Source organism: Coregonus clupeaformis, chromosome 8 (genome assembly GCF_020615455.1).
Source record: "Coregonus clupeaformis isolate EN_2021a chromosome 8, ASM2061545v1, whole genome shotgun sequence".
Lineage (NCBI taxonomy): Eukaryota > Metazoa > Chordata > Actinopteri > Salmoniformes > Salmonidae > Coregonus > Coregonus clupeaformis.
Genome location: NC_059199.1, coordinates 14,497,730 through 14,516,394, shown reverse-complemented (window position 1 = coordinate 14,516,394; position 18,665 = coordinate 14,497,730). Strand labels below are relative to the sequence as shown.

The following is an 18,665-nucleotide window of genomic DNA, read 5'->3' as shown; positions in this document are numbered from 1 at the left end:
ATCCGTTTTCAGAGCTGCATGTTGCTATAGCGTGCCACTGTGCTGTCATACGATAGTGTCGGCTTGGCGCGGGGGAGATGTCTGAGTGGTAATGGAGGCTCAGTGTCTGCCGGGGGAATGGGTTGTCATTCTTCTCAGATCCTGCTTGCCTCTCTGTGGTTCGTGCCGAACCCGACCCCTCCTGACAGATTTACGAGCCGACAGATGGCAGTTATATGAGAAGTCCTGAGATGGGCCTGCTTTATAGCATTGTTAACTATCACACAAACAACCAGCGCTAGGTAGGCAGTCCCTTTCCCTCTGTCTCCCTCTTGTCTCTTCCCCTCCTTTCTCCCGCTCTGTCGTCCTCTCTGGTTCAATCTCTCTTTCTCTTTCTCTAACCAGCTCTCTTTTTTTCACTGTCCGTCTTTCTCCTCTAGACAAATACACAGGCATGCACACACGGACACAGACACACACAACAGTCACATACAGCCTCCCTCTCTGGAGTGGAGCTCAGGCACTTTGAACACCTACGCTCCCTGTCTTTGCCATTGTTATGAATGCACATCACTCTCCCTTGCAGTGAATTGCACCAAATAACAGCTATTAGTATCAAACCTGTGTAAGAGTATTTACTGGGGAGACTTTGAGCCTGACAAAAAAAAGAGAAAGAGACAGAAAGAGAAAGAGAGAGTGAGAGAGAGTGAGAGAGAGAAAAATGCAGTTCCGGGGCCATTTCCTGAGTTTGGACTGTCTAATCCAACCATTTTATCATCTAGACTTATCTGGATTTTACGGTAAAGCCGAACCGCAAACCCCCATCCCTCTTTAACAGTCAGACGTGGTACACCGATAGCGACATAGAGACTTGATGCAGTATTTCAGAGAGAGAGAGAGATGAGAAACAGGGCTATATTTATCATTACGCCAATGAAATGAGCTATGAAAAGGGAAGGGAGGGCCGGCGCGGTGCCCGAGGAACTTCTGTTTCGCCAATGAAACGCCATCTGTGCAAAACAATGCGCAGTAGGGTCATAAACTAGGAGCCATTAGTGCTGGGGTGAAATAAGAATTAGATAAATATGCGGCTCTCAGTCAAACCGGCTTGTGATGGATGCTCGGCAGACACAAACACCAATCATATAGCGAGCAGAGTTTTTTTTCTTCTTCTTTTTTTCTCTAATCTGTTTCTTTCCGGGACTGTAAATTGCGAAGAGACCTCCGAGCAAACGACTCCGACGCCAACTCAGGGCTTAAAGAGTTGATCCGGTGGTAAGCCATGCAAATAGCAACACATAGACCCAACCCCGGTGTCATGAGATACTGTAATTAAAGACAACACAGTAAATCTATTAGCAAAAGGAGATTAGTCCTTCCAGTCAAATCCATGGGCTCTCTCTGAGTAGTGGGGTTGCCTCAGGTTTACCTTATGGGGGAGGTGGGAGAGGGCCTAGGCCATAGTAAAATGATGCTAGTGTACAGTTAGCAGTATCAAATTCTGAATAGAAGCTAATTACAATTACTTTTCTTACTACTACTACTACTACTACTGATAATGAAGAAACAATGTTACACCCTATGCGTCGTTCTTGAATTGCGGTGGCATTTGGGGATTTAGGAAAATGTTTACCTTCTCATTTTTTATTTAAATGTATTTGGGTACATCTTCCCATTCTAAATCAACTAATATGGCAGCTTAATGACTTTAAATACTTTTTATCATTACACTCTTAGGGAAAAAAGGTGCTATCTTGAACCTAAAATGGTTCTTCGGCTGTCCGCATAGGAGAACCCTTTGAAGAACCCTTTTTGGTTCCAGGTAGAACCGTTTCCACAGAGGGTTCTACATGGAACCCAAAAGGGTTCTACCTGAAACCAAAACGGGGTCTCCTATGGGAACAGCCGAAGAAGCCTTTTGGAACACTTTTTCAAAGAGTGTACTGTAGGATAACATTGTGCCACCAGTAAGAGTGGTTACACCAATGAAACATTTTTGGTTATTGTGGATTTTGTTAAATGGAGGCCACAGATTTGTATTTGTATTTATTAAGGATCCCCATTAGTTCCTGCCGAGGCAGCAGCTACTCTTCCTGAGGTCCAGCAAAATTAAGGCAGTTATACAATTTTAAAAACATTACAATACATTCATAACAGATTTCACAACACACTGTGTGCCCTCAGGCCCCTACTCCACTACCACATATCTACAACACAATATCCATGTGTACGTGTGTGTATAGTGCATATATTATCATGTGTGTGTATGCATATGTCTGTGCTTATATTTGTGTTGCTTCACATTCCCCGCTGTTCCATAAGGTGTATTTTTTATCAGTATTTTAAATCTAATTTTACTGCTTGTATTAGTTACTTGATGTGGAATAGAGTTCCATGTAGTCATGGCTCTATGTAGTACTAAAGTACTGTAGTACTAAATCTAAGGTCATTAACCATTTAAAATCATTTACTAAAGTGATATGATTAATAATTTTGCTCACAATGTTATTTCCCTTATTTAAATTGACTAACAACAAGTGACACTGGATTTAGACCCCTCTCACGATAACAGTTTGCCACTGGAGGGAATGCTCAAGGTAGGACTTCATTAATTTCATTTATTTGAGTAGGGACAGATGCAATAACATTGACACATTGCAATGTACAACAGTAAGATACATTGCATCATAACACTATCTTTGTAATGAGAGATTTTCAAGGTGGTAACACCAATGACATAAAACTGACAGACATTATACTAGTACAAAAAAGGTATTTTAATCGCCTTTGTTTTTATTGATCTATACAATATATTAAAAACTTTTCTTCACTTTCTAGCATTCAAAATAATAGATAGATATCTCTAAATCCCCAAAACATGTCAGTACAACTCTACACATCACTACTGGGACAAGCCAATTTGCTTACCCTAAGTACTTTAAACAATGCATAAACAAAGATTTGCAGTATAAAGGACTTGCATGATGTTTTATCATTGATAAAGAGTTCAATATAAAAAAAAAACATGTATGATGTGTAACTATTTGTCATTTATAGTGTTTTTCATAGTTGCAAAGGCAAGGGACGCAAATTGAAGAATGACCCCCATGTCATGGAAAAGTTTACAACTGAAATGCTAACCTACTACTGTACTACAACTCCTAATAAAGACATAAAAGTGTCTCTCCTTAAAGATGCACTATGCAGAAATCGCTCCACCATTTCCTGGTTGAAAAATTCTAATAGTTCGTCTAATTTCAGTTTATGTGACAAACCAAGCAGTCATAGTGTAGAGAATCATTGTACCATCTAAACCGCTGTGACCGCTGGTGTACAAAATCAAAAGTAAAAGACGCAAAAATTAAATTTAAGAACGGGAAGCATAGAAATAGCACACATAGAACAAATCTACCGCTTCTTAGACTTGTTTCAAGATCTATAGCTCACATTTCTATGTGAATTTGGTCAGATCGCCCAAAAAGTAAAATATTGTAGCTTTAAACTTGCCACGGAAAATTCCATGTCCGATTGAAGCACTGACATACTTCCACCTGAAGGTGGCCCCTCCCCCTTTGGCTTAACTCCACCTGGTTATCAATTAAAGAACCATCATCTCCAGATCTACCGGAACCGTTCTACTGAGGACACATTAACTCAAGGGATCACAGAGATTTTATTCCCCCTGTTTCTCCATATCAGGCATTCCTGAGTCGCTTACCACACGGGACTAGACTAATCCTAAAACGTAAGGGGCTCAGTATCCATTAGCTTTTTCTTCTAATGGCTTTTCCCCTAATATCTAATCCCAAATCTGCAAAGGGCAGTGGAGTCAGAGTTTGGCTTTATTAACTATCGCTGAAGCAGGAACACAGGGACATGAGGAGAATGGGATTGAAGCCCGAGGTCAGAAGCAGTAAAAATAAAGAAATATTAACAGTTTGATTGCTCCATAGCTCTTAATTCCCTATGGGTGTCCCCTCTAGCCTCTGATGCTTCTGTAAACACAGGGTTAAATGGCAAATCGGAGCTTGGTCATCTGGAGGAACCCCCTTGGGGCTTTGGTGTCCCACAAATCTACCCCATCTCCGACTCTAAAGAGACTCCAGATAATTCATTCCTATTGGGCCTTGTTCCCAAACAAAATGCCACCTTGACTCTAGGAGGCGAGTCAGGTGTGTTATGTCGAGGGCCATTTATTTTATCCGCTAGAAAATGAATACCAAAAGGTCCATTGACAATGTGAAGGAGAAGAAAAGGGCCGCCATTTTGCTTTTATTGACCTGGGATGATTAATCTCAGGGAAAGAGTGGGGGGGTTGGGAGGGAGGACACTGAAATAATTACCTGCATAATTCAGAGAGAGAGAGAGAGAGAGAGAGAGAGAGAGAGAAGAGAGAGAGAGAGAGAGAGAGAGAGAGAAAGAGAGAGAGAGAGAGAGAGAGAGAGAGAGAGAGAGAGAGAGAGAGAGAGAGAGAGAGAGAGAGAGAACTGCTGAAGCCTGGTGTTTTAGCTTTGGCTGACATTCACTTCATCTGGCTTTTAATTACCTTTTGCCTATAGCTTCTCACCGACGTAGTTAATGAATAAGTATGTAATATACAGGGATAATGACAATAATAATATTAAAATCCCCCTGCGTTGACCCCATTTGAAAAATTGCATCCTTTCCATAAATACAGAGCCTTAAAATGGGAGAATACCTTCCATGTCTCTAATGAAATTACCAGACCTTCTGAGGAGAAAAAAAAGACACAGATAATGTCGGTCAAATCGAATTATGTGGCAAAACCAATTAAAACAATAATAATGCCACATCAGTTTGTCGGTGATGTATTGGTTAAGTGAGTATCGCAGTCAAAGAGCATTAAGATCCCGGCATATGAGAGAGAGAGAGAGAGAGAGAGAGAGAGAGAGAGAGAGAGAGAGAGAGAGAGAGAGAGAGAGAGAGAGAGAGAGAGAGAGAGAGAGAGAGAGAGAGAGAGAGAGAGAGAGAGAGAGAGAGAGAGAGAGAGAGAGAGAGAGAGAGAGAGAGAGAGAGAGAGAGAGAGAGAGAGAGAGAGAGAGAGAGAGAGAGAGAGAGAGAGAGAGAGAGAGAGAGAGAGAGAGAGAGAGAGAGAGAGAGAGAGAGAGAGAGAGAGAGAGAGAGAGAGAGAGAGAGAGAGAGAGAGAGAGAGAGAGAGAGAGAGAGAGAGAGAGAGAGAGAGAGAGAGAGAGAGAGAGAGAGAGAGAGAGAGAGAGAGAGAGAGAGAGAGAGAGAGAGAGAGAGAGAGAGAGAGAGAGAGAGAGAGAGAAGAGGAGTGGCAGCATATTAACTCTTCACAGAGAGGAGGGGGATCTGTCAAATAAACCCAAAGGAGATTGGATCTCTTAATCAATAGTGAGGCATATAAAACATGTCACCCTGTGTCCTAGTCCTTCACCTTGAACTCTGAACTTTTATGGAACTATCAAGATGGTGTGAAAAGCCCCGGGGTAGTGACTGGAATGTAACCCCTAACTGGCTTAGTGAGAGAGCAGGGGTTTACCATTATACCGTTACAAAGCAAGGTGAGCTACTCTGTAATTTGTGTGAACATTTGCATCAAGCCCCACTCATTTATATATGGATGATCTTTATTCATAAATTCACTGAAAACACATTCTTACCTGGGGTTCCAGAGATCTCCACACTCAATGTGCGTTCAATGGTTTTGTTCTCAAACGGTGATCCCTTGTGGTCACTGAAAGACAAAAGAGATTGAACACACCGTTTTACTGTGACATTAATGAAGGCCTTTGTGATCTTAGAAATGGAAATGAGACAAAGCCTCATCTTGGTGCACATTGTTTGTCTTTTGATTTACACTACATATACAAAAGTATGTGGACACCCCTTCAAATTAGTGGATTCGGCTATTTCAGCCACACCCGTTGCTGACAGGTGTATAAAATCGAGCACACAGCCATGCAATCTCCATAGACAAACATAGGCAGTAGAATGGCCTTACTGAAGAGCTGTGACTTTCAACGTGGCACCATCATAGGATGCCACCTCAGTTTGTCAAATTTCTGCCCTGCTAGAGTTGCCCCGGTCAACTGTAAGTGCTATTATTGTGAAGTGGAAACGTCTAGGAGCAACAACGGCTCAGCCGCGAAGTGGTAGGCCACATAAGCTCACAGAACGAGACCGCAGAGTGCTGAAGTGCGTAACGTGTAAAAATTGTCTGTCCTCGGTTGCAACACTCACTAGAGAGTTCCAAACTGCCTCTGGAAGCAACGTCAGCACAATAACTGTTCGTCGGGAGCTTCATGAAATGAGTTTCCATGGCCGAGCAGTCACACACAAGCCTAAGATCACCCTGCGCAATGCCAAGCGTTGGCTGGAGTGGTGTAAAGCTTGCCGCCATTGGACTCTGGAGCAGTGGAAACGCGTTCTCTGGAGTGATGAATCACACTTCACCATCTGGCAGTCCGATGGACGAATCTGGGTTTGGCGGATGCCAGGAGAATGCTACCTGGCACAATGCAACAATGCCTACTGTAAAGTTTGGTGGAGGAGGAATAATGGTCTGGGGCTGTGTTTCATGGTTCGGGATAGGGCCCTTAGTTCCAGTGAAGGGAAATCTTAACGCTACAGTATACAATGACATTCTAGACAATTCTGTGCTTCCAACTTCTTGGCAACAGTTTGGGGAAGGCCCTTTCCTGTTTCAGCATGACAATGTCCCTGTGCACAAAGCGAGGTCCATACAGAAATGGTTTGTTGAAGAAATTGACTGGCCTACACAGAGCCCTGACCTCAACCCCATCAAACACCTTTGGGATGAATTGGAACGCCGACTATGAGCCAGGCGTAATCGGCCAACATCAGTGCCCGACCTCATTAATGCTCTTGTGGCTGAATGGAAGCAAGTCCCCGCAGCAATGTTCCAACATCTAGTGGAAAGCCTTTCCAGATGAGTGGAGGCTATTATAGCAGCAAAGGGGGGACCAACTCCATATTAATGCCCATGATTGTGTAATGAGATGTTCAATGAGCAGGTGTCCACATACTTTTGGTCATGTAGTGTATCTTTGTTATTTTGTTTTGTTTTGTCTGTTCTATGTAGAATGTTGAAAAACTCTTGCACTTACTTTGGAGACTCTGGGGTCAAAGAAAGTGGCAAGGTGGTTGGTTTGGCTGCAGAACACAAAGGAGCATGGGTAATTATTGAACTAGATAGATAACAAGTTGAGGCAGAAGAGATCAGGTCCACATCTGCAAATCAATTGGAGCATTAACAGCAGGTAACATTACAAATACCCAACCCAGTACGGTTAGCATAATGCTCTCTTGCTATTGGTTTACAAGAGCAAAAAAACAATAAGCTTTCTCTATTGACCCTGTCTGTATGTTATTTTGTGGTGGTGGGGGGGGTTTGACTGTTCACTTTGTGAGGCAGGATGAAGTGATGGCATTGGCAAGTGTCCAGAGTACAGAGTTTCACACAGATATCCCACTCAATAAAAAAAACGAAAGATACGACGGCACAAACAGCACACATGGCAATGGGAGGCGGTGGTGGTAGTGGCTATGAAGTAATTGTCGCATGCATTTGGAACCAAAAGCAGAGGAAGAAAGGAGAGTCAAGGAAGCTTGCGCAGTTGCCTGAGGCTCTGGCTGTCTCCAACTGCAGTTAAAGAGTGTTGCTCAGTCAGACAACTAAGTCATTAGAGCATTGCCCTGCCCAGACTAGCTAGGTAGACATTCAGCACACTCAGCTTGATCCAGCCAGATAGTGGTTGACTTAACAGATGCCATAGTGTATCAAAACATAACAGGCTACTACTAACCCTCTCCCACCTCCCCGTTAAGTCAATCTTGAGGCAAGGGTCTGTACCAATTCTAAAGAATACCTTTTGAAATAGATGGTGCACCTAGCAATTAATTTTTTGTTCTCAGAGTGATAGCGTCGAATTAGCATTGGGGTTAGTGTGTAGTCAAACTGGGAAGTGGTTAGAGCAGGAGAGGGAGAAGAGAGAGAGGGCGGGGATGCAGCGATGATTACCTAACAACGTGAGGCCCTGGTCATCGGGGTGCCTGCAGACTGCCTGCCTGTGTAGGTGCTGCTGCCCTTGTGTGACGGAGGGAGTGGGGTCTGGAATTCTACAATCTGGGAAGAGTGGGCTTGGCAGGCCCTGTGAGAGCGCCATGGGGCTGCCCATGGCATCATCATCGCGAACATCCTCCCCGAAACAGTCAGCCTGCTCCACCAGGCCAACCTCCAGCCAACCCAAGCCCAGCCCCAGCCCCAAATCTAGCCCCTGGTCTGGCTGGCTAACCCAGCTGCCTAGGCCTAAGCTTTCGGCCAACAGGGGGTCCGAATCAGGCTCCTTGGCCTGTCTGAGACCCCAGCTGCCGGGATTGATATTGACAGTCCCTCTGTGCTCCTTCTCCTCCACCTCAATAGCCTGGCTGGGACACTCATCCCTCTCCAGGACTCCAGAGCTTATTCTTGATGAACTGCTCTTGCGAGGCTGAGGGGTAGTAGCGGACGGGAGCAAGTGGGCCTGATAGCGGGCGGGCCTCTGCTTGGAGGTCAGCAGCTGGCTAAGCAATGGATGCCCCGGCTCCTCCTCTCTTTTCTTAATGGTCACGGTGATGTGCCTAGGCACCGCCGCACTGCGGTCATGCCTGCCCCAGCACTCACCCGCCTTACGGCAACGCCCACAGCTGCCTGTCTGACCTGTCTCTCTAGAAGGGAGAGAATAAGAATGCATGTACCTAATGAACCTAGCGACTGCCAGGCGCCCCGCGTCCACCGCAGGCTGCGGACCTGGCGGCCTTCCTTCTTCACTGGACGGCCTGCGCTCCAGTTTGGGGCAGGCATGGACGCTGTCGTTCCTACGTGCCTGGGGGACGGGAGCGGGTGCCGCCGCCGGTTCGGACTGTCCCTCAGTGCCACCAGCCCCATGAGCGCAACGACGCCACTTCCCAGCCCCCACACCAGCCACACTACACTCGCCAGCAGCCCGGCTCTCACCTCGCTGGTGATGTGGCTGCTGCTGCTGCGACACGACAGACGACGAGGACGACTTCTTCTTGGAGGTGATCGAGGAGGAGGAGGAGGAGAGGGAGGAGAAGGAGGTGGTGGAGGACGGTGAGGAAGAGGAGGAAGAGGCGCCAGGCAGGCCGCCCTTGTCTTTGCCGCCGCCCCCCCAGGCGCTCTTGGCTTCGCTGGCTTTGGTCTGGAGGAGGATGTCGTCGGTGGCAGTCAGGTACTTCAGCAGCTCGGTGCACGGGCGCCTCACTAGACGGCTCTGCTGCGGACAGCCCCCCCTCGGCTTGCTGTTCCAGGAGTTCTCCGTCTGCAGGGGCAGGTAGAAAGACAAAGAAAGAGAGGAAGAAAAAGAGAGAGAGTGAAGTTCAGCATAGCGGGTCGCCCAACTGTCTGGGAGGCGGTGGTAGGAGCGCCGCCCGCCCATCATCTTAATTGCATGGCCCCCGAGCGCCACCGCAGTAGCTCTGTCCTCAGGGAGCCTTCCAAGCACCGTGCTCCAGAAATGGATGTCAAAAGCACGGTTTAAAAATAGACTTTTCAGAGATGTGTAAGCTGTGTGTATGCACTGTTTACCAGACTACAATGCTACCAAGGCATTCCAAATTCAGGTTTTTTAAGCACTGAGGGACTTATATCAGGCGTATATTCATACGAACAAGGATGAGTAAACAATTATTGATGTGCTATCATACTAAATAAAAATCTTCAAGTGCATTCATCATGTTCCAATAAAATGCAGCAAGCAGCAAAATACTGGAATCACCTACTTCATTTAATTGGCATTCCTGTGCCCATTATAATTAAACCCACTGAAATACTACATTAATCTAAATGGAAACCCATTCGCTCTACAGAACAGCAATTGTAAGAAAGGGTAACAACATCGAGACTGTATGACTAGATATTTAGATCTTGTCATCAGCATCAATCTCACTGCAAGGAATGCTTGTCAACGTTTGATTTTCGACAGACACGTTACAAGGGAGGGGAGATAAGTGCTTTAGCTAATGAGACAACAGTCCCGATGCCTCGCCTGGAAAGCCGAACAGGCAATCAGGCTGTTTTCATTACAAGATGGCCCCCAGGAGGGTACAGTGGAACAGAAGTTTAACATCTTCCAAGGCCGGCAAAAAAATATATATATAAAAAAAAGAACAGAGATGGTAAACAAACATGGAGTGGCCCGCGGAAGCGGTGCCTTTGAAGTGAACCAATGGCGCGACTGGGTAGCTACCTTGACAACAGCAGGTGGTGGTCTGATCCGGTGGTTGCTGGCTGCATGGTTTTGTGCCTTGTCACCTATGTATTGATTATAGCTGAGCTGGGAGTTCGCGGGTGCCAGAAGTAGCTTCTTCAGCTGCAAAAGACCCAAACAGAACAGGGAAGAAAGGGAGGAAGAAGAGCGAATAGAGAAAAAAGGGGTGAGAAGAGTTAGAGTTTAGCCTAACGCTGCCTCTGAAATGTCATAATTTCACTCAATTAAACAATCAGAGAGAGAATATCAATGCTTTTGTAAATGTGCGACTGAGGATGTTTGATTTATCTTGGTGTAGTTGTACAAAAACACAGAAACCTGATGAAGACAAATGCATTGCTGCCTATCAATACAGGCCTTTTACCTCTTTATTTACAGTGTTAACAGGACAAAGAGGAAACCGGTCTTTCCATGGCAGGTGTTTTGGGGGACACAATGGCTGTGCTTTACTAGTGTGATTCACAAAACAATGGGGAGGGGTGGCATTAAAAACATGGACTATGACTGAACAAAATAAACTCCCTCAGGAAAGGCCTAATCGAAGAGGTTATGTAATTCTGTAGTGTGTTTCGTAACAAATACAATGGTCTTTTCTCCAATGATGGTTTAGTATGGCCCACTGACATTAGATGAGATGAGATGGATTTCATTTTCTCATTACATCCCTAGATTGATTTCCAGGCCCGTGGCATAGTGTCGACCATAACAGACCCACCGCTGTGCATGTATCGTTACATTGGCGCTGTTCGGACGCTACAATGCAATTAGCACCTCACAGCTAACACTGATCCATTTGATTTTCTCTTTCATCCAGGCATCTGCATCATGGTCAGCTCAGCACACAGATATGCACGGGGGGGTTGGGGGGGGTTGTTGCCAAAGCTGGAGGCAGGGTGTGCTGCGGGATGAGGGTGTATAGTCATGGATTGTGGGGAATTGGGTGGTGGTTGTGGTGGAGGTAGGGACAAAAGAGGTGTCGGTGGAACAGAGTCTTACCAGGGAGGGCTCCTCTGGTTCGGGGGTGCGCGGCGAGCCGTCGGGGGTGGAGGGACAGCTCTGGTCACTGGCATTGGTCACGTCCCCATCTGCCAGGGCCTCGAACGAAGGCAATCCGTCCTCGTCCACTGGGATGCTGTCCAGGGTTTCTGTAAGCACTGCCAGCAAATTGGCCTCATTTTCCTCATCTATCTTCTTAGGAGGGGAAGAGAAGAGAGAGAGAAAGGGAGGGAGAGAGATGGAAAGAGAGAGTGTGAGGGAGGGAGAAATAGAACATTTTAGTTTGGAGAAGTTGCTTTAGCAGTATGTCTTTTTTTGCAGAGGGGGTTGGGAGGGTGGGTGTTCACACGCTTCTATTGTTAATAGAGTATGACTGTTTTGCAGCAGAGTGGCTCTTTTCTGCAGTCCTATCTTTTTAAAAACAACATTCTCTCTCTGTGCGCATGAGAATCAGCCCTGTCACTCATATTTTAAGCATGCAGCTTACTGGACCAAAATAATATCTCCCCCAAGAAATCCATTAACAAGGCTGACACACAGCAAAGTATCTAGGGGGGAGGGAAGTTGAGTCGCCTCAATCCCCCAACTCTCCCCTCAGAAAAGGGAACGATCGACTTGTCGACAAGATGTTTGTGAGAAATCCTCCGATAAGGCGAATTACCGCCTGCTAATGCTAAATGAATCGGATATTTTTAAGTGTCGGGAAAAGACAACTGAAGTTCGTCGAGAAGCGTGTGTGGTGGGGGTTGACGTAAACATTTCAAAATAAAGTCTGTCTGTTTTCGCCTCTTGTTCCCCTCTGAAGGGGATGTTGTGAGTTTGCTGCAGCTGTTTCCCCATTTAAAGGGGTGACATAATGAGAGAGGGTGAGAACGAGACAGAGAGGGAGAGATGTTGGCTACTTAGCATCAACAGGGGAGGTGAGAGAGACAGAGGATTATGGAGGGGGAGACAATAGGCACTGGAAGTTCCAGGACCAAAACCCAGGGGAACCGGGGAAAAGTTAAACAGTGACGCTCCATGGCGAGCCCAATAAGAATAAGCACAAATCCCCACAAATCCCTTGGCAGGATAAGCATCGCTCGCCGATAGCATGCAGCGATCATTGCGCCAAGGGGGAAACATCCCTAAAGATAGGGGCGCTGCTTGCCTGCTCGTGCTTGGCTCCCACGTGCATACAATTACCCCGGGCCGCTTGCTCCCATTCAACCCCTCTGAGTTTCCTACGATTACACACCGCTGTGGATAGCTCTTGACAGGAGAAGCTTTGGAGCTTCCAAGATAGCGGACATTACATTTTTCCCCTCCATTTTTTTGCTTAGATGATACAGATAGCCTTAGCATTTGTGTTAGCCATCTGACAGTGAGGAGAATGTGAATCCAATGCTCATTCATATGATATCCATCCTCTAACAACATAAAAGTTACATATTTCACAGAGATAACAAAACGGTGACTGGGGCCACGCCAGCACTGGCAGTAAATGGTTTGCAGGAAATTGCTCCCGATGAGGTACCATGCTGTTTAATTACTTGCAAAGAGCTCCAATTCACTGTGCCGGAACCTATGTTGCCGTTCACAGTTTTCCGACATCCCACTTTATTAGCCGAGCGCTAAGCGGGTGGGTAATAACAATTGATACAGACAGAGCCTTTTCTTAGAACCGAACACGCGCTCCTCAGCTAGAAAATTGTAACTGGGATCATTTCAGATTATCTCAAACGAGGCTTTAATGGAGAACCATCTGTTTGGATTAAACTTGAACAACTTTTCACAGAAGGCTTGGGTCACACTTTTTTTTTTTAAACCTCTTTCCAGTCTCAAGCCTTTTCCAGTCTATATATGCAGCCGTTTTGGCAGTGAAATCAAGACCACCATCTTACCTAGTGCCAGTAAAAGTTTAAAAGGCCACTGAGCTTCATCGGCAGGGAGGGGTCCCAGGAATCTTTTGAGTTTCACTCGGGATACTACACAACCTAGGCAAATCCAGACCTGGGTTCAAATACATGTGTATTTGAGTATCTGGTATTTCAACAACAACAACAAAATCTGTGTATTTGAGTATTTTCAAATAGACAGCCCAAAACAAGTACTTTTATTTGAGTTTTTGAATGGTTATTTGTAAAAACCAAATTGTGTACCAAATTGTATTTGAGAGTATTTTCAAACACTTATTTCAAATACCTGGGTGAAATGCATGCGAGTGTATTTGAGATAGTGTATTTTCAAATACTTTCCAAGTGTATTTCCAAATACATTAAAATATTGAACTACATGTCTTTTCAAATAAAATATATCTGAATACTTACTTCAAATGTCTGTGAAAGTATTTGAGATATTTGAAATAGTATTTAAACCCAGGTCTGCTGTTTGAAAAAAAGAGTTTGAAGAACTCTTACGAAAGTCTAGAGGACTGTAATGCTGTGAAAGGGACACTTGTAAAAGCTCAAGTCGTGACGGTCATGCTATAGGCCTTGCTAAAGCTCAGGCTGGTGAGAGACCCAGGCCAGTCAGAGGATTTTCAGGGACTGGGGAAAAAGAAGAGACCTGAGTAAGTGGTTCTCCTCTTGAGAGAGCCCCTGTCCAGCAAAGCCCAGCTTTGCCATGCCAGCTTAAGACCATCCTCACGCCGCTTCACTAGACCAAAGTCAATCCACCACCTCTTGAGTCTTCACCACCGAAAAGCACCCACTTGGGAGAAATCCCTCACTTGGACTGAGTGGTTTGAGATATGCAACCCCAAAGGGGAAGGACGTCAGAGCTAACCTGGCAACCCACTGATGGCTGCGTCCACTTTTATCGATTACCACAGCAGCTGTCAGAGACTGAAAAGGGCGTGGCAAAATAACAAATAAATGACCTCGGTGGGAGCACCATCTCTCCTATCCCGGTTAATGGACCTCACCCAATTAAAGAGATAATAACCATTCAAGGCTACATGTAGGATCACAATATATTAACCAGCTTCAATTCTAAAGGGTGCCATTCATGGCTGTTTTACTCCAAGCACTTCAATTAGCCATAAAGCATGCTGGCAAGTGCCGGTAGGGCCGTTCCATGTTTCTCCCCCATCCCTCCTACCCGCTTATCCCCCTGCCTCACTTTGGAAAAAAGAAAGAAGCACACCAGTCGTTCATTATCAGGTGGGGTCCTTTGTTATCAGACAGGCTGTCTTTGAAATCGTCCTTGCTTTAACTCTTTTATTGAGTTCCGCCGAGCCATTGTGTTCCAGAGATATAATTCATGCCCCTGATAACAGGGGGGGGTGTTTTTTTTGTAAATACACACTTTTGAAGTCTGAGGCAAAAAGCCAAATTAAAACAACTAATTGCTTCTTGAAGATTTGAAGCCTCTGAGCAACGCGCCAGGGATCAAATTTCAAGTAGGCATTTGGCAATGCATCTTTAAATCTTTGAAGGACGGGAATAAAAAACCCACTATAAAAAAGTTTCTGCAATTACAAACCTGACCATTTAATAAGAAATAGATTAATCTCATATACACAAGTTTTGCACTTCTGTTAACTTAAAATGAAAGACAGAAACTGTTACAACAGCCACTCAGGGAGAAGAAGAAAAACCCTCTCATTCTAAATGAGTCATCTGGTACTGAAAGTATGGTTTAGACTCTCTCTGCAAATACAGGGAGGAACAAACCAAAGAAACCAGTCCACTCAGACAGAAAACATTTCTTAATAAATTGGCCCGTGAATTGATTGGGGTTAAATCAATGCCTTAACAATTTAATTGTGCTGCTTCGTCTAGAGATACACTGTGTACAACTCAATATTAGGAAGGTCTTGCTAATGTTTTGTACACTCAGTGTATATTTCTCTCTCACTCACAATTTCAAAGGTATTCCCTCGGACGATGTTAAACGAGTAGCCAGACCTAATCACAGCACAATCAGAAACGGGGGGGGTGGACGAGGGGGAGGTGGAGAGGGGAGTCGCCTGAATGTCTCAACGCTGCCAAGAAAGCTGCATTAGATTTTATTTCCATTTGATAAACAAATAATGTAATTCTGTATTATTGCCCCAGATTTCAGAGGACATTAATTAAAGTCAGCCGCCGCTGAGGCGTTAGTCGAGCTGACACGAAGGCTGGTCACACAGGCAGGAGAGGGGGAGGGAAGGGGGAGAGGGGGAGGAGAGGGGGAGGGAAGGGGGGAGAGGGGGAGGAGAGTGGGGAGGGAAGGAGGGAGGGGGCGGAGAGTGGGGAGGAAGGAGGGAGAGGGGGAGGAGAGTGGGGAGGGAAGGGGGAGAGAAGGTGGGAGAGGGGGAGGAGAGTGGGGAGGGAAGGGGGAGAGGGGGAGGAGAGTGGGGAGGGAAGGTAAGGAGAGGGGGAGGAGAGTGGGGAGGGAAGGAGGGAGAGGGGTGAGGAGAGTGGGGGAGGGAAGGTGGGGAGAGGGGGAGGAGAGTGGGGGAGGGAAGGTGGGGAGAGGGGGAGGAGAGTGGGGAGGGAAGGAGGGAGAGGAGGAGGAGAGTGGGGAGGGAAGGAGGAGAGGGGGAGGAGAGTGGGGAGGGAAGGGGGAGAGGGGGGAGGAGAGTGGGGAGGGAAGGTGGGAGAGGGGGAGGAGAGTGGGGAGGGAAGGAGGGAGAGGGGGGAGGTGAGTGGGGAGGGAAGGAGGGAGAGGGGGGAGGAGAGGTACGGTGCAGCATGATGCAAAGCGGAGACAAATCGTGCAGCCACCAGAGACGGCCAGTCATTTACCACAAATTTACTGGGAGTGAGAGAGAAGACGATTATAACCTATAGGAGTGACACAATACAAAACAGTGCTGTATAGATTGGGTGTGTGTGTGTGTGCATATACGTGTGTGTGTCCACGTGCCTGTATCTATGCGTGTGACTGGCTGCACTGTCCATCTCAGTTTTTACAAGACATAAATCTACATGTTAAAACTGTCAAATTGATCAAGGCCATGATTGGCCCGGTAACGGATGCCAGCGCTGAAGGCTGGTCTCATTTTACCATCTGGCTATGGGAGTCAACAGTGAGTCGGATTATTCAAAGCCCATTTTCCAAGCAAACGATCCTACGGGCTATGAGAAACTGGGGTCTGCTTGCTTTGGACATATGGCTCACAGCGTGTCATCAGTCAACACCTTAAAATGGTGGTGAGCCAGGACAAGTCTATCGCCCCTGCTCCACGCACACACAAAGACATGCACGCACATACACACAAGCGCACACAAAAGCGCGCACACACACACCGCCCATTTCCCCAGCAATAAATGTCTAATTCCTTGAGCGTCTGGGTTCCTCTATGAACACAGATAAGAGTGGTCAACAGCAGCACCGTGGGTCGTCCAGACCATTACTTTCTGAACACAGATAAGAGTGATCAACAGCAGCACTGTGGGTCATCCAGACCATTACTCTATGAATACAGATAAGAGTGATCAACAGCAGCACTGTGGGTCATCCAGACCATTACTCTCTGAATACAGATGAGTGGTCAACAGCAGCACCGTGGGTCGTCCAGACCATTATTTTCTGAACACAGATAAGAGTGGTCAACAGCAGCACCGTGGGTCGTCCAGACCATTATTTTCTGAACACAGATAAGAGTGGTCAACAGCAGCACCGTGGGTCATCCAGACCATTATTTTCTGAACACAGATAAGAGTGGTCAACAGCAGCACCGTGGGTCATCCAGACCATTACTTTCTGAACACAGATAAGAGTGGTCAACAGCAGCACCGTGGGTCGTCCAGACCATTACTCTCTGAATACAGATGAGTGGTCAACAGCAGCACCGTGGGTCGTCCAGACCATTACTCTCTGAATACAGATGAGTGGTCAACAGCAGCACCGTGGGTCGTCCAGACCATTACTCTCCCTGTTGAGCTACACTCATCTCCATATCTGCCTAAGCTCCTAGGAATTTACTACTAGAGATCCTGTAGTATTAGTATAACCATTGACCGTTTGATCCAAACCAGAACTTTGGCCCACACACGGTTTCTCAGTTGCATCACATTAAGGAGTGACGTCAAAGACATGATATCACTGTCAGATGTCACTCCCATTGACAACCAGTGTGAATTTTCTACAGTGGAAACTACATTCCGACCTGTCGATGAAGCCTCGGACTGTGTGAGGGAGAGGTGTTAGAGCGAGGGAGTGCTGATGTGTGTCTTCTGGGAACCATTTAAACCGTTAGAGCGCTATCAGATGAGAACAGAGAGAGAGAGACAGAGAGGGAGGAAGAGAGGGAGAAAATCCTCTTGCGACCAATTCTCTGTCGAAGACCGTCAAACCTGACAGCTCGCTCTGATTCTGAGAGAAACCTAGACATGTTTCCAAGAAAACGTATCTCTACTCTACTTTGTAAAATGTTGTTGGACAGTCTTTGACCGACAGCTCCAGCTCTCCTGCCACAATTCCTGACCAAAACCCTGATGCAAAACAAGCCCAGGTCTCAGAAATCTGCTGACGCCACCTCGTCCTACGGCCATTTTTAGACTTCAGCCTTGCATATTGTACAGTACTGTCGTACCGCGGGGTCAAAAGTCAGGAGAGAGTCAGCAAAAACTACACCACCACCACAACAACATCATCAGCAGCCATGAAACAAGATGTAATCCTTGGTCAGGATTCTCTAAGCAGGTGTACACATGACAGAAACACACAAACACAACAGCTGGTTCTCGAACGAGAATGGACTGTTGGACACCAACAAACGAAGAGAAGGATGGTGATACACTTCCAGCAAAGGGGAACAGAAGGCCTAAAGCAACACTCTACTCCCCCCCAGGAGGTTTGGACTAGTATGCCCACCACCACTGCTGACGACAACTGGAACTCTCCAGGTACTAGAATCACTAGTCTGAGGAGAGGCTTTTAGTCACAAGTGTTACGGGCTCAGGAGAGCCATGCGATCACCAAACAGCTGAAGCCAAACCACAAGGGGGGTTTATATTAACAGTGTGAGCAGGATAATCTATGTCTAAGGCCTAACGCAGAACTGCTTCTGGTTATTTCTCTCTTTACAACAGATGGTGTTTTTTTGTTATTTTTACTCCAACGTAATTATACACCATAACAATGTATGGATGCTCTTTCGTGTGGTGGTTTGGGTGTTTATTTTTTTGTAATAGCCAGGTCGACGCAAGAAATGAAGGTGCTTGCGTTCCTACTTAGGTGAAATGGGAATTCTGATACAAGTGCTTTGCTTTCATCAAAAAGTCCACTAGATATACAGGGAGTGAGTTGGGGAATATTTTCCGGCCTTTTTTCTCATAACACGCAAATAGCTGTTTGCTTAAGTAGGCAGCTATGAATCTGCAGTGCTAAGCATCCCTCGGTACATGTCGGCGCATAGATGATGATGGTCGGTAGACGGAGAGAGATGAGTGGAGGAGGGCTGCTCTGACATCAATCTAGTTAAACGGACATTGTCACATTTCC

At 46.1% G+C, this 18,665-nt stretch overlaps 1 protein-coding gene across 5 annotated transcripts in view; it reads right to left on the bottom strand.

The window, feature by feature from the left end:
* The window catches only part of ppargc1a (peroxisome proliferator-activated receptor gamma, coactivator 1 alpha), a 57,690-nt gene that overhangs the window by 13,735 nt on the left and 25,290 nt on the right, over positions 1-18,665 (bottom strand). For 2 of the 5 annotated variants that reach the window (XM_041882533.2, XM_045221809.1), the window contains exons 3-7: positions 11,250-11,444; positions 10,233-10,355; positions 8,006-9,305; positions 7,092-7,137; positions 5,625-5,698 (exon numbers count right to left, since the gene is read on the bottom strand). In XM_041882533.2, coding sequence (XP_041738467.2) covers positions 5,625-5,698; positions 7,092-7,137; positions 8,006-9,305; positions 10,233-10,355; positions 11,250-11,444 — 1,738 coding nt within the window. The remainder of the gene's footprint in view (positions 1-5,624; positions 5,699-7,091; positions 7,138-8,005; positions 9,306-10,232; positions 10,356-11,249; positions 11,445-18,665) is intronic. The other 3 variants (XM_045221810.1, XM_045221808.1, XM_045221811.1) reach the window with 3 other exon arrangements.